The sequence below is a fragment of the Camelina sativa genome, chromosome 19 (genome assembly GCF_030686135.1).
Source record: "Camelina sativa cultivar CO46 ecotype springtype chromosome 19, ASM3068613v1".
In the NCBI taxonomy this organism is placed as follows: Eukaryota; Viridiplantae; Streptophyta; class Magnoliopsida; order Brassicales; family Brassicaceae; genus Camelina; species Camelina sativa.
In genome coordinates this window covers 15,932,795-15,947,628 of record NC_141898.1, presented here as the reverse complement: position 1 = coordinate 15,947,628, position 14,834 = coordinate 15,932,795, and the positions used below count along the sequence as shown (strand labels likewise).

At 30.5% G+C, this 14,834-nt stretch overlaps 2 protein-coding genes across 2 annotated transcripts; both read right to left on the bottom strand.

Annotated features, from left to right (window-relative positions):
- Nucleotides 1-523: 523 nt before the first annotated feature.
- LOC104766566 (putative inactive histone-lysine N-methyltransferase family member SUVH10) lies at nucleotides 524-2,669 on the bottom strand. Its single transcript, XM_087503172.1, has 2 exons — nucleotides 2,571-2,669; nucleotides 524-2,266 (listed from the first exon to the last, which is right to left on the bottom strand). Exon 2 carries the CDS (start codon nucleotides 2,205-2,207, stop codon nucleotides 636-638), a length of 1,572 nt encoding a protein of 523 aa, XP_087359298.1. The 5' UTR covers nucleotides 2,208-2,266; nucleotides 2,571-2,669; the 3' UTR covers nucleotides 524-635.
- Nucleotides 2,670-8,658: 5,989 nt separating this feature from the next.
- LOC104766565 (methylthioribose-1-phosphate isomerase-like) lies at nucleotides 8,659-11,171 on the bottom strand. Its single transcript, XM_010490477.2, has 9 exons — nucleotides 10,883-11,171; nucleotides 10,724-10,779; nucleotides 10,483-10,641; nucleotides 10,286-10,385; nucleotides 10,048-10,190; nucleotides 9,767-9,872; nucleotides 9,363-9,501; nucleotides 8,993-9,261; nucleotides 8,659-8,890 (listed from the first exon to the last, which is right to left on the bottom strand). The coding sequence occupies exons 1-9, from the start codon at nucleotides 10,952-10,954 to the stop codon at nucleotides 8,810-8,812; spliced, it is 1,125 nt and encodes a 374-aa protein (XP_010488779.1). The 5' UTR covers nucleotides 10,955-11,171; the 3' UTR covers nucleotides 8,659-8,809.
- Nucleotides 11,172-14,834: the final 3,663 nt, after the last annotated feature.

The window sequence follows — 14,834 nt, the reverse complement described above, 5'->3', positions numbered from 1 at the left end:
AGTAGACAATATAAGAGGAGCCAACCTTGAGAAGTGATTGATTCTAGAAGATCAAAAAGATAACACCAACTAGGATCATCCAACCAAAGCTAAGCCATCGACTCACTCGATTGTCATTTGTCAAGTCGATGGATCTTGGGTAAGCTGCCTCGAGTTTTCTAGGTGGTACTGCTTAAAATTTAGTTTGAAGCATTCATCTAGGGTTGAGGAGCTGGCGCTAGATTCTTTCTTTATCCGCTTACATGTAGAGTTTGAATCCGAGCAATGTTATATCATATTTATCTATCTTTATTCTTTAACCAATGCCGTTTTGAGATAGATTGTAAGATTTAACTCTTTTTTTTTTTTTTTTATTGTAAGAGGGTTTGACCTTATATGGAAAAATAGAGTTTCGTGTCGGCACATGCATTGTTACAATGTGGAAGACAATTCAAAAATAAAAAGGGGAAGAAAAGAGTCTTAATAACATATAAAATCTTCTACCTTCGCAGCAAAGGGAATCCAAGAAGTTGAAATCATGATGTATAACAAAAGAGTTCAGTTTATTAGTAAAAGAAAGGGAATACAAGATTATAGAGAATGTAGAAAAATAAAATTCTGACAAAGATGATGATGACTCAATAATACAAAAATCGCTATCCAAATAAACCACAACATTTCTTTGATCGACATAGACACCTCTTCTTCTGCCGAACTCCTGGAGATGCTCCATAATCATATCTTAACTCTGTTAATGGAGGTATATGCTTCATTGCGAAAAATCCAATGTACATACACCATAAACCATTTTGTTCACGAGCAATCGGCTGCCAGAAAACGTTGGGTGAACAACTATGGTTCATAAATCGAGCCACATTTCCTGACTTCTTTGCACTAATCACCAATGATAAATTAACACGAATCGCCTCAGAGACTTTATTTGAAGCATCCTCACCAACAAGCTCAGGTTCATAATTCCACTTAAACGAGTTATAAACCCTTGAAGTATCGAATACATAATCATCCTCTTCTTCACCTTTTGCTATGATCCTGTCACCAGCAAATTCGCAAATGAAGCTTCCTGCTCGAATAGGATCCCATGACCTTAAACCCCAGCCACAATACATTGTCTTAAACACTTCGAAACTGAAGTTCAACCCGGTCTGAATCACTTTATTTTTGCATTTATCAGAACAAGCACACGACCCACCACATTCGAAAACCATGGGTCCACGAGTTACTAAAGCCTTGTCAACGTACGGTAAGCCGCCTACATTTCTCTGAACACATGCACAATTACCACTTCTCGAAGCGCATGACCCCTGTCGACAAGTGCAACGATCAACCATCGGTTGAATATTGACAACTGCACGTTTGAGTGATGTCACATAAGTAAACAAGGCAGGACCATTCTTCTCCTCATCAACTTCATTCACCACAGATACCTTTAGATTCTCAGCTCCATTAGAGAGATCTTCAAGAATAAGACCTGGTCTTGTAGTCAAACCATTCTTCCATTGTTGTACTGATTTCCAAATACCAAAAGCAGGTTTTTGATCAGGTTGCCTCACCAATTTGAATTTGAACACCTTGAACCCATTTTGACCTTTCTCTTCCCACATACTTGTAATGAAATATATTCCATCATATATGTAAATCTTACCATTTGTCCTTTTTTCATCCTTCACACCTCTTATCACTCTCACGGCACTTAACTTCCAAAGAGCTGCCTCTAGTGGGATATTCAACCCCTCAAGCTTTTGGTCTGATGGCTGATGATCATGAAACTTGGTTGTACCACCAAACCCTGTAAATATTAATGACTCGGGATCTTCAGTTTTATCAGCATTTTCCCCTGAAGAGACTACACTTACAGCAATTGGTGTATTCTCTCCGCTGCCTTCGACTCCTATAAACTCAACTCCAACAGGGGCTGAATGGAGCCCGACCAAACCCATTTCACCCCAGATGAAAAAGATGTCTCCTACATCAACTCCGGGAACGGAACCGAATCGCTTTTTTGTGTTTGTACACAGTTTGAGTCTCTTACAAGTACTTATGGCTGTTGCAACCTCACCATGCACATTCTCAGTTTGGCTCAAACGCCTCCTTGTTGCGTCGAAGCGCATCATCAAACTAGTCACTAGCGCACGGTTTCCCGTCTCTTGATCCTTCTCACTGATTCCACCTAGAAAGTATGGAATTGATTCGTTACGTCTACCACTCATCTTCAACCTTTTTTTGTCGAGATTTGTCAACTCACAGGTCGACCACGTCCTCTTTCAATCTGAGCAAAATTAGGACATGCATCAACAACATAAATTTGAATGGTAAGATTTCATACTAGAATATGGTAATAAGCCTCGTGAACATTATTAATAAACGACGCGAGAAACTAGATTACATATCTAACTTTTTGACAGGAATAGATTAATCTTTAAATATCGTAAATCAGTGAAGATCTAATCAAAGCAAATACACACATATACAAACATAATAAATATGTATTCAAACATAAACACGAGTAAAATATTGAAAATATATATATATATATATATATATATATATATATATATTGATACATCACTCACATTTTGAAGAAACAAGAGGCTGGGGAGAAATGCTGATGAGAGAATATATGAAAACAAATGTTTGAAACAAGTGAATGTAATTATTTTCTTTTCAGTGCGAAGAAAATGACAGAGTATATGAACTCATATTTAAAGAGTTTTGCAAGGGCTCTATTTTTTGATGGAAAATAAAGGCCGTTAGATCAAGTTTGAAAGATCTATACCGTCCAAGTTTCAAACATTAAAAACCTGTAGATATGTTTCCTATCTTAGTCCTTATGTCACTATCTTTTAATAAATGTATATCCAATGTATTCTATTTTGATAGTCAATATTAACATTAATTAAGATATTTTCCATCATTGGATTATTAATTTATTTTGCTTAGTCTTATATTACCTGTTTATCATTGGATTTAATAAAAGTTAGCATAAAATAATTTATTTTCTATATTTGAAAAATATTTCTTATTATTTTTTTTCCTCTTGATTTTTGTAAGAAGTTAAAATAATATTTAATAAATCTAGTCTTTAACACATATTTTTTAAAAAATATCTAGTCAAATTTTGATGAACCTAAATTCCCCTATTTTATTTGAGAAAACATGCATGCGAAAGCCCATATGAACATTTTCTAGTTTCTTATCATACATGTAAATTCAAGGGGTAATTGGAGAATTGGACAGTTTTTAAAACTTTATTTGGTGTATAGAAGATAGAACTAGGCCTGGGCATAAAATCCGAATCCGAAAATCCGAACTGAATCTGAACCAAAAAAATCGGATAAAAACCGAACCGATATTGAAGAAATAACCGATCGGTTTTTGTTTTCATTATTTTTGGATATTGGATTAAATCCGATCCGAACCGATATCCAATAGATATCCGAATATAACCGATAATATAAGAAACAACTTTATAAAGATAGATGTATACATAACTATATACGATATACATAAATCGTAGATATAGATATACACACCTAACTATATACAATATGCACGAATCATAGATATACTCCTATATCTACGTTATTGTTTACTTTGGTTTTTATTTTTTATTATTAACACGGTCTTATATCTCACTTTGGATATTAGTATGTCACACTTTTATGTATTGGTATAATTTTATGTTAGTTTGAACTTTAAACTTGTTATTTGTTTTATTTTTATTTTTTCACATACTCGGTTAGTATAGTTTTTTGGATACAATCGTATTAAAAAATATCCGAATAAAACCTTATCCAATAAATTTGGTTTAATTTTGGTTATCAACAATATATCCGAACCGATCCGAAATTTGAATTATCTGAACCGAAACTGATCCGAATTTTTTAAATATCCTAATGGATGCTGGAGTCAATATCCAAAAAATCTGAAATCCGAAATATCCGAACCGAATCCGATCCGATATCCGAACACAGAACCATTCACTATTTATATTAGGAGAATAGAAATCTTTACTTTTTTTTTTCCTTTTTCCCTTAAATTACAATTTTGTCATCAAAAAAATTATTACAATATGATTTTAATTTTAAAAACTTTTTTGAGAATTAATGAGAACAATTTTGTTAGATTTTGTAAATCTATAACCAAAATCCTATCTCTTATACGTACTCTCTTTTTAGTGTCGGTACCTCCAGACTTGTTTTCGTATTTTTTTTGGCATGCACAGTACTTTTTGATGTCCAACAATTATTCCAAGTACTAGGCCTAGCACGTAATACTTGTTCACATAACAGTACACTCGCTATTTATCATATTAACACTTTTTTTTGCATAATATGAGTCCTCCGTTTAGTGTATAGTACTATAGTGTATCCCCTATATAATAAAACGGAAGTACACGATATTTTTTTCTAGATTATATAATAGATATATTTATGATTTTTTGGTTATAAACTTATGATATAGGTGTATCATAATATACGGGTTAGTCTGATTTTTGGTAAGTAAAGATAGTATGGATTTAGTTAATTATAGTAACATATAAATCAATTATAGGTAACATTTAAAAGATAAGAAAATCTCTCAACCTAATTAAAAAAAAATATGTGATTCTTCTTTCACATTTATTTTATTTTATATTTAAATTATTTTAATTTTTTATCTAATATATTTAGTTAATAAAATTTATGATTTTTTCTGCATATGATATAATTTAAATTTTTAAAACAGACATATATTGCTCAACTGATGAATAAAAAAAATATACAAAATGCCTACATCACCTAAGAAAATTAGGCTAAGATTCAAAGTCATATTAATAAAAAAGAGACCAAAATGATTTTGAATACGAATGAGCAGAAACCTTGATTTATCAGACATTGAAATTAAAAAAATTTATGCATTTTATTATGGTTCTTTATTTTAAAGAATTTCAATTTTTAATAACTTTAAAAATTCAAATGTATATATTTTTTAAAATTTTAAAGATTATTAATATTTCAATTATTTAAACATTTATCTTTTTAAAAAATGTTTAAGATATGAATAATATTTAAACTTTATAAGAAGTTCAAATATTATAAGTATTTAAATTTCTAAAATAATAAAATTTCTTCAAACATTTTCAATTTTAATAATATATACAAATTAAAATATCATATGACGGGTTATATGGGAGGACATGTTTGAGTTGATATTAATAGAAAATTAAAATGTCATTAATTCAGTGCTACACGGATAAAATATCATCTCATTAATTTGTGAACTTTTTAAAAACTTTAAAGATTATTAATATTTCAATTATTAAAATATTAATTTTTTTATAACTGTTTATGATATTAATAATATTTAAACTTTATAAGAAGTTCAAATATTATAAGTAGTTCAATTTCTAAAAAAAAAATAAACTTTATCAAAACATTTTAAATTTTAAAAATATATTTAGATTTTTATGAAGTTTTTCTGCGGTGTACAACGAATTAAAATATCACACGACGGGTTATATGGTAATAGAAACTTAAAATGTCATTAATTCGGTGCTACATGGATAAAATATCATCTCATTATTTTGTTAACAATATGAATATTAGATTAATAGACGTATCTAATTAAATCAATTAATTAATATTGTAACAAAATAATTAATATGCGGTATAGTGTAGGTTAAGTCATATAATTAATAATCAAAATACAATATATAATTTTAAAAAACTAAACAAATCAAATAAAATTAACAAACAGAAATTAATATTTTTATCAAATAACTTAAACTGCCGTGTACCGCGAGTCAAAATCTAGATCTACTAGAATAGATCTTACAAAATAGATGTTATTTTCATAAATTATATTCAACATATGATTTCATGGCATAATGTTTAAGAAAAAAAATTAAAACAAATAAAACAATAATATATATATATATAACATTTTAAATAAAAATTATAAAATAAATGTTAACCAGTACTCTAGTAGTACGGTCCAATTCTAGTAGTACGTATTAAAGATAAAGACACAAGACAAGGAGTACGTATACACTTATACACTTAACGAAGTAATAGGGGTTCGTTAACATGTAATACTTGTGCACATGGGGTGAGTATACCTGATCTCATATTCGTACTCTAATTCTCGTGTTCGGACCCACTGGTTTATGTTTGATAACTACATTTTTAATTTATTTCTTTTTGTTTATCAGAACTACTAAATTTAAAATATAGAATAAAACCTTTGGTTTTAATTATCTTTACATAATAATGAAAATAAGATACTAGATTTTTAAAAAAACAATTCTAAATAATTCACTCGGCATTTAGTCATTTACTATTAATAATTTTCTTATATAATATACTAGGTTTGAAACTTCACGTACGTGCAGGGTTATTTTTAATATTTTCATGTAAACTTCTACTCTACTCGACCTGCATAAATGATATACAGAGCTGTGCCTACGTGATGCAAAAAGAAACTCTCGCCTACGGCCAAAATTTTTGGCAAAATTATAGATGATAATATACTTCTAATCATTGTAATTAACTTAGCTACAATCTCACCTTTTATATTGAAACAACATGGTATTTTTAATTTTGGATAACATAATACTTAATGAAGTCTTTTAAATTAAAAACTGATCAAACCAAAAATCAAACATTGAAATTACATATTGTTATCCCTAATATATTCACATTCTTAGATTAATAGTAATGTTGCCACTTTTTATACCAAAGAAGGGATAAGACATGATGTTTCAAAAAAAAAAATCTTATTGTTGATTTTCCTCCTTTATCTATGTGTGAAATTAATTGTTAGTTTAGAAACAATTGTTTTATATGCATTGTAGAAGAAAAAAATCAACACTGCCTCCGGCCTGCATATCTCTAGGCACGGCTCTGATGATATATATAAGAAAAAATTAAGATATAATTTAGATACGTGATATTACGTCTATATTATTCTAAATGTAATCTAAATATTTCTAACTATTTGTTTAAGGATGTTAAATCAAATTTGGATTCGGTTTCAGTTTCATTTACTTCACGTATTTAACCTAGATGTATATATTTTAGAATGAGATACTCATCTTGTTCTGTATATGTTACACTAAATATATTGAAATTGAATTTAACTGAAACCGTCTTGTTAAATATATGGGACCACTAAATGTTGTTACTATTGAGATAATCGTCTTGTTCTGTAGATTAGATACTCGTCTTGTTTTGAATTTAACCATAACCAGTAGTTAATAAACCGTAATCGTACCCGTGTTTATGCCTACTTATCCATACCCATTCCGTTGCATATCATAGAATTTCCAGATGACCTAAATATAATTATCAAGCGATCAAACCCATCTAATATGTCTGATTGCAACGTTTAAATTTTCTTTTTGACCAGAAAAAACTCATTCCTCGTAATTCACATGAGTAAATAGTCCGCATATGTTCTGCTTGAATTCTTGTTCCCAAATTCTCGTCTTGTATTTTGCCATACATGAATATACCCACACAAAATTCTCATAACATGATTATTATTAAACTAATTTGAACAATTTCCTAAAATATAATAAATCTGTTGTTTAATCTTCTTCTTAATATGTAAATTGGGTCATTTTGGCAACATGGATATTTGATATGATTTTTTTAAAACTCTTAAGTGTATTCCCCAGTTAATAGTATAGATTTCCTTCAATTATTGAATGAAATATTTATTAGTTATACTAATGACAATTTAATGTAAATCCCCTATAGATTTAATGATCTTCGATTATTTCACCATTAGAGCTTTATAAAATTATTAGAAAGGTAACATTATTTATATTTTTGAAGATATGATTTTAAATATTTTTTTTTACATCTCATAATATAGTTATATTATTATATTACAATACATAATAAAATTCATTTAATTTTGAAAATATGTAGGAGATGATATTTATCAATTTTTGAATAATATTTACCAATTTATAGGAGCAAAATATTGTGTATATAAATAAATTGAATATCAGTGGCAGTTGACAAAAGAAATATATGTAGCAGTGACAGTTTTATGTAATTTTATGGAATACTAAGGGTGAACGATAAATTGGATATGAAGCTCTCTGGCGACGACACGTCAGTTTTTTCTCCAAAATATTTCTCTTTTAATATATAGGGGATATATAACATATATTGTCTAGTGTTGCAATAGTATTGTCGACAATATTCTGATCTTTTATCTTTAAAAGAGTTCATTCAATATTCATAATTTTAAAAGTTCTAACGTCAATGTCGATCGTTGAGCTAATTATAGAGAACATTTAAACATATCGATATCCTACATTAAATCCGAATATACAAAGTTTTATGAACAGTTTTAGTGGGATGTCGCTACAATGATGTTGTCCAAATGCATCATCTGCCATAATAGAATTTCCGACTGAGTCAAGAATGCTTAAATGATGAAACGTTTAAACCCCATAATGAATATCTATTCACTAATCCAAGTTACATATTTTTGTAAAATCTCATATGTTATTTGCATACGTTAATTTCTCAAAGCAATATCACGATTGCATCCTTCATTGTTTACGAGAACATATTAAGATAATTAGATTTCGATGATGACTAGTTTTGTGTTCAGCGCTAACAGACCTTATTTCATATGGCGTTTGTCATAGGACCAAGTGACTGCAGATGACGTTTCCCTTGTTGATTATTTCTTATTTTCAGACAATTTTTACCAGTGGTACTTCAGTAGTTCAAACATTACAAAGTAATTTGCTTTAATGCAAGTGTACAGAGAGGGGAACATCCACAAATCGCAATGCCGACTCTTTACTTCAACCAGATGAGTTTCCTGTCATCTTCTGCGCAAAGCTGCTTATGTCAAATGCATTATTGCTATTCTTAGTTATGACCCCCTGCAGACAGGACACGTTGAGGATTGAGATGAGTATAAAAATCTTCCGGTTTTGTTCAAACCTCAGAATAAACTTAGAACAAGTAAGCTTTGGAAAACGAACCTTCTCGGTTATGATTCCCGCAATCAGCTCTGCTGGAGTCACATCAAAAGCTGGGTTCCAAACCGAGATCCCTGGTGCTGCAATGCGTTCACCAAGTCCTCCATGTGTGTGCAGCAACTCCTTCGGAGATCTTTCTTCTATCACGATTTCTTTTCCAGACGAAAGTGAGAGATCAACTGAGGTAAGAGGTGCAGCGACGTAAAATGGGATCCCGTGATGTTTTGCGCACAGGGCAAGACTGTAAGTCCCAATCTTGTTAGCAGTATCACCTGAAATATATGAATTGAATTGGTTTAAAAGTGAAGTGATTCATACAAAAGGAATCAGACTCGGTAGAGCAAAATGGATTATCTAAGGTGTTCGAGTGTACCATTTGAAGCCACGCGATCTGCTCCAACGATGACACCATCCACACGACCATCTTTCATCAGTGCAGCTGCAGCTGAGTCTGCAATGAGAGTTGCAGGGATTTTCTCATGCACCAACTCAAACGCTGTAAGCCTCGATCCCTGTCAATTGTCATTTTTAGTAATTCAAAAGACTTTCCAACAACAGTTCAACAGAGATATGAAAAACCATATAAAGCAATGGATCCAGGGGAGTATCTACTATAGATTAAGGTATTAAAGTACATGATACAAATGTCAAACTACAGGTACTTATCTTCCCAAACAACTTATGATATTCTAGATTTCTACGGATTCTTATTCTTAAAAGGCTCTTTCGATGACCATTAGTATTCAAAAAGAAAGAGCATCAGCTAATGAGTTTTACTTGATTAAATGGACGAGTTTCTGTGCAGTATCCCCTTTCTAAGATTCCTTGAGTGTGGAGTGCGCGAATGACCCCGAGCGCAGTTCCATATCCAGCAGTAGCAAGGCTACATAGAAAAGGAAATTCTTAGTTACTATCTGACTGACACAAATCGATTTGGTTGAAACTGCAGGCTTATATGTAGTAAGTAACATGCTATTACTCAACTTGAGTTAGTTTTTCAAAACATAGATATACATGTCTGTGTATCTATGCAATTCAGAATCTATCTAAATCCGTACCTGCCAGTGTTGCAATGGGTCAGAATAGAAAGCTTGTCAGGATTCTTGGCTTGTTGCCTCAACAAGCTTGCACCAAAGGTTCCTATTGCTTTGTTCGAAGCGACATCATCCTCAAGCATATCCTCAGCAGCTTTAATATATGCCTGAAGAACAACAAGCACATCGAATGAACTAAACTTACAAAAGCAAAAAAAGGCTCACTCTTTGTGCATAAAAACTTGGTGTTACGGACTGTTACCTTGAAAATAGAGTTGGTTTCAGTCGAAATAGCCAAAGCATTTGCTATAACTTTTTTAAGTTTCAATGCAGCATCTGCAAGATTAACTGCTGTTGGCCGGCTAAAGAAGCATACAGAGAGCAAATAATTTAGCAATCAAACAAACAAGCACCAAGATACTAAAAAATTGGTCTAATGATCCATTCCAAATTCAGTACCTTGAAACTAAATAATCCAACTTCTTCTCAAGAAACGCAACAGCATCTGCAGATGATCCATCAAAACCATTAAAGTTAAAGACTTCCACAGCCAAAGCAAGTGCTGCAGCAATGGCTATAGCGGGAGCACCACGTACAACCATTTCCTGTATAGCACTCCTGTTAAAAACCATCAAATTTACTAACTTTTTTCTGCAGAATTCTCTCAGAGAATCTAAATCAAAAAGGTAAAGACTTTAACCATCCATCTGAAGCATCACGGATCTCTAAGTAAGTTGTCTCCAAAGGAAGCTTCCTCTGTTATCAATTTAGACGAAATTGAAATACGTTTTCAACAAACAGATTGGGAAAAAGTAGAAAATTCGAAAACTTTATAGTAAGTGAAAGGGGTATAGAGAACCTGGTCAAGCAACTGGAGAGAGCCAGGCTTGTAGCAGATAGCTTTGAGGGTCGTGTCTCCTTCACCAGACATGGATGGAACTGTGGAGACTCCTTTTTGCAGTTCGTTCACAGATTGGTTTAGAGAAAGACAGAACAAAAAGGAATACAATAGTGGCGTAAGTGAGAATCAGGTGCCTACAGTATACCAAGCCGGCGTGAAGCACACTAATCGACGTCGTTTTCTCTGGAAATACTGTATAATTTTTTTAGTCATTTAGGGCGTGAAACGAACCGGTTTAAACAAATCCATGTCTAAAAATTTGGCTCGAATTGATTTATTTAAGAAATTAATTAAAAGGAAACAAACCCGTAATTGAAATTCTTATTTATAACTTTCTAAATATTTTAGTAACTGAATATTATTTTGTGGAAAGCTTATCAAAAACATGTTTTTTGTGAAAATTATTAAAATCTGTTAATTTAAGTATTTAACAATAAACAATTTTTTGTGTTACTCTTTCTTAACCAATTATAAAATTATGTTAATTTAACCACAGCAAAAACAAAGTAATAAGGTAAACACACAAAACTAGAGCCCAATCCACACCTAGAACTTGTAGTATTTAATCTTTACACTCGTGGCAAACAAATAGATCATTTTGTTTTAGTTGTATTTTAATTTTTTGATAATTATTCCTCCTATTAATCGTAAACACACTTATCAAACTAACATTAGTTTTGTAAAAAATTACAATCAAATGTCATTGGTTTTATGACCAATTTTTTAATTTCTCCTAGCGATACAATTGTCACTAAACAGTTTGTCACAAACGGATAAACAGGCGGATCGTAATTACCCGGTTATATGTTTAATCTCATTCGTTCGTTTTTAACTTATTTTTAAATCGTGACCGTTCATTTGAACGAACTTAGCCGAAGATTTCTGGATATATATCCATTATATTATAGAAAAGAGGTTTAATCTTGTAAAGCCCATATGGTTACAGAATATATCAATATTCATTATGGAAAACAGATTCAATCTTGCAAGGTCCATATGGTTACAGAATATACCAATATCCAAAATTCTGCAAACCATAAAATTCATAATACTCCAAAATATATATATTTTCCATATACTGTTAAACAGAATGATGATTTGATTGGTATCATAATCAAATCTTCATAAAATCAATCTTTTAAAATGTGTCTATACTGTATATAAATTATTTGAAAATCTATGAAAACAAATATAAAAAATTAAAATCTGTCAGTCGTAACGTTTGATAGAAGTACGTGAAAGGTCTCTTTGTAGGTTCATAAACAACTAGAACACTCCTTTCAGTTTCCTATCACCAAAACAACCTTACTTCAAATCTCTCAAAAAACAAAAAGTTGTTTCGTCAACACCAATGGCAACCACAAGAGTTTCTGATTTACGTCCAGGAATGACTGATTGGAGGATACACACAAAGGTGTTGAGTACTTGGTTTACCCATGACTTCTTCGAGAAAAGTGTGATGATCTTGGCTGATGATAAGGTAAAAAACTAAACTTGGATATGTTTTATACAGAGTTTATAGCCAATTAATCATTTCGTTTACTGATTTAACAAAATCTCTGAGACAATTTTTAAATTGGATATGCAAGGGTGACACTATTGAAGCAACTATTATCCACACTCCAAAAATGAAAAAAAAATCCAAGATATATCAACGACAGAGAATGGTACTGGATTTCTAATTTTAAGGTCATCAATCCAACACTCACAGAGAGAAACACACCACATCGTTACCAGATCAAAACTTTGGAGGATACAGAAATGATCATACTCGCAGATTTAAGTTCGAAAAATTTCTTTCGTTTCAAAGACTTTGAAGACGTAAAAAACAGAAGATCCACTGACGGCTTATCTTTTGGTTAGTCTTTTTAACTTACCAATTTGTTGGAATCGTTTTAGTTTTACAAATATTTATTATTTTGTTTATTGCAACATAGATGTATTTGGATGTATAATTGATGTGAAGCATAAAAGAATCTATGATAGTGCCAATGTCGAAACTGGGATAGCCGACGGTTATGATGAAGTAGTCTTCACTCTCTTGAATGGCAGGTAATAAATTCTGTGAAAACTTTTGAGTAGTTGTATTATGAGTATCAAGTGTTCATTTCCAAATTAAGTTCATCAATTACTATCATATATAGTCTCAAGTGTTCCCTTTCGAGATAGTTAGATAAAAATCATAATAATGTTGTTTTTACTAAAAATATAGGAATGAAACTCTCAAGTGTTGTGCAAAAAGAGATTATGCGGAATATTTCATGTATTATTGGAATAAAAAGGATGTCATCTTACATACAAATCCGATCTAGTGTTTTGTGTTTTACGATTCTGGAATGTTGGTGTTAGTGAAGGTATGTTTCTGCAGCTAAAGCATCTACAACCACAAGTTACAGTCGTTACCAATCGGGCCTGAATTTGGATTTAAATAGGATACCAATCAGTTGTAAATCAGCTTTAAACGTGGAGGTGTTAGTGTGAGTACAATTATGAACGTATTTTTTTTACAGCTTTTGCTTATAACAAAATAAAAATTCTAGAATGAGGATGAAGATAATTAAAAAGCTATTTGCCCTATGTTTGCTCTAGGTTTGGGGGATTATTAAGGATTTTGCCTCTCTTCACTCTAATTATTTTAAATCTGCCATTTTCTTCAAATATTTTAGATTTGCCACTTTTAATCACTTCAAATTTATACATTTGTGATATTTTTTTGTGCTAAAAAGCATACTTTATAACAAATATTAAAACCTACAAAAATTGAAACAAAATAAAACCCAAACATAATGTGTAGAATTTTGTTAAAAAATCTTGAAAAATGGCAAATCCATAAAATTTTATCCAAAGTGGCAAAATCTACAAATGCCCCTAAGAAAAGTGGTTTGGGCTTACAATTGCCAGTTTTTTTTTGCTTCAGTTTCATAAAACATAGAGATTTGATTTGTTCAATTTTTATTTCCTTTTCTTTTTCTTTCTTTCACATGATCTTTTGTGATTGTTTTAATTTTTCTTTATAACTATATAAATAAATTTATTTGGCATAATTTTATTGGATGGGTGAGTTGTGCTTTATAGGATCATCCTCGTCCACGATATCTTAAATATTTTTCTATTTTTATGTTGTTATATAGATTGAAAATCAATGAAAATATCATTTTAAGAATTTGATCTAACGAAGTTTCAATTTTTTGTAACGCCTTGTTATACTTACTTCTTCATACTTATGAATGAAAAACAATTTAAGTTTTGATGACTATAAAATAAAATTTTCAATTAAAAAAAGAAAGAAAACAGTTCTAATCATTGCACAACAAGAGAGTTAAGTTGAAAATATCCATCTCCATTATCTATTTTTTGATGGTGAATTCTTTTCTAACATATTCATGCATTTTTTTATTTTGCGATATTTAATGGTATAATTTATTTGCAATACATTTATAAAAAAAGGTCTTACTTCTTTCTGATCCCAAATAAAGTTTTGTAATTCATTTTAATATATGACATTATCTTTAGTTTTTATGATCTAATAGATTATTATATAAAAATTGTTATAATGTTTATTTTATTTAAAATTTGAGGGCTAAGTGTTTTTCAAAAACAAAAAGAAATTGGTTAGAAAATATTGGTCCTTAGATTAATAAAAAAAAAACATAAAATCAGATGTTTCCTGAAAGTTAAAGTTAGTTAGAATATAAAATTAGAATGAAACCTAGCAGTAGCTCAACTTAAATGATGTGAAATGTAGAAGAAAAAAAACTTATGGATTTGCTGTTTTTATAAATCTAAAAACACAATTTTAGAATAATGTTTGGGTTTTATTGGTTTCATTTTTTCTTAGAATTTAGTATTTGTTATCAAATATGTATTTTAGTAAAAAAATTGTATTAAGACACACTTTCGAAAAGTCAAA

Coding starts and splice junctions, on each gene's coding strand:
- LOC104766565 (XM_010490477.2), bottom strand. CDS start 10,954: ATGTCTGGTGAAGGAGACACGACCCTCAAAGCTATCTGCTACAAGCCT. Junction 9,873..10,047: donor ACCCATTGCAACACTGGCAG/GTACGGATTTAG, acceptor TTTTCTATGTAG/CCTTGCTACTGCTGGATATG. Junction 9,502..9,766: donor AAACTCGTCCATTTAATCAA/GTAAAACTCATT, acceptor GACAATTGACAG/GGATCGAGGCTTACAGCGTT.
- LOC104766566 (XM_087503172.1), bottom strand. CDS start 2,207: ATGAGTGGTAGACGTAACGAATCAATTCCATACTTTCTAGGTGGAATC.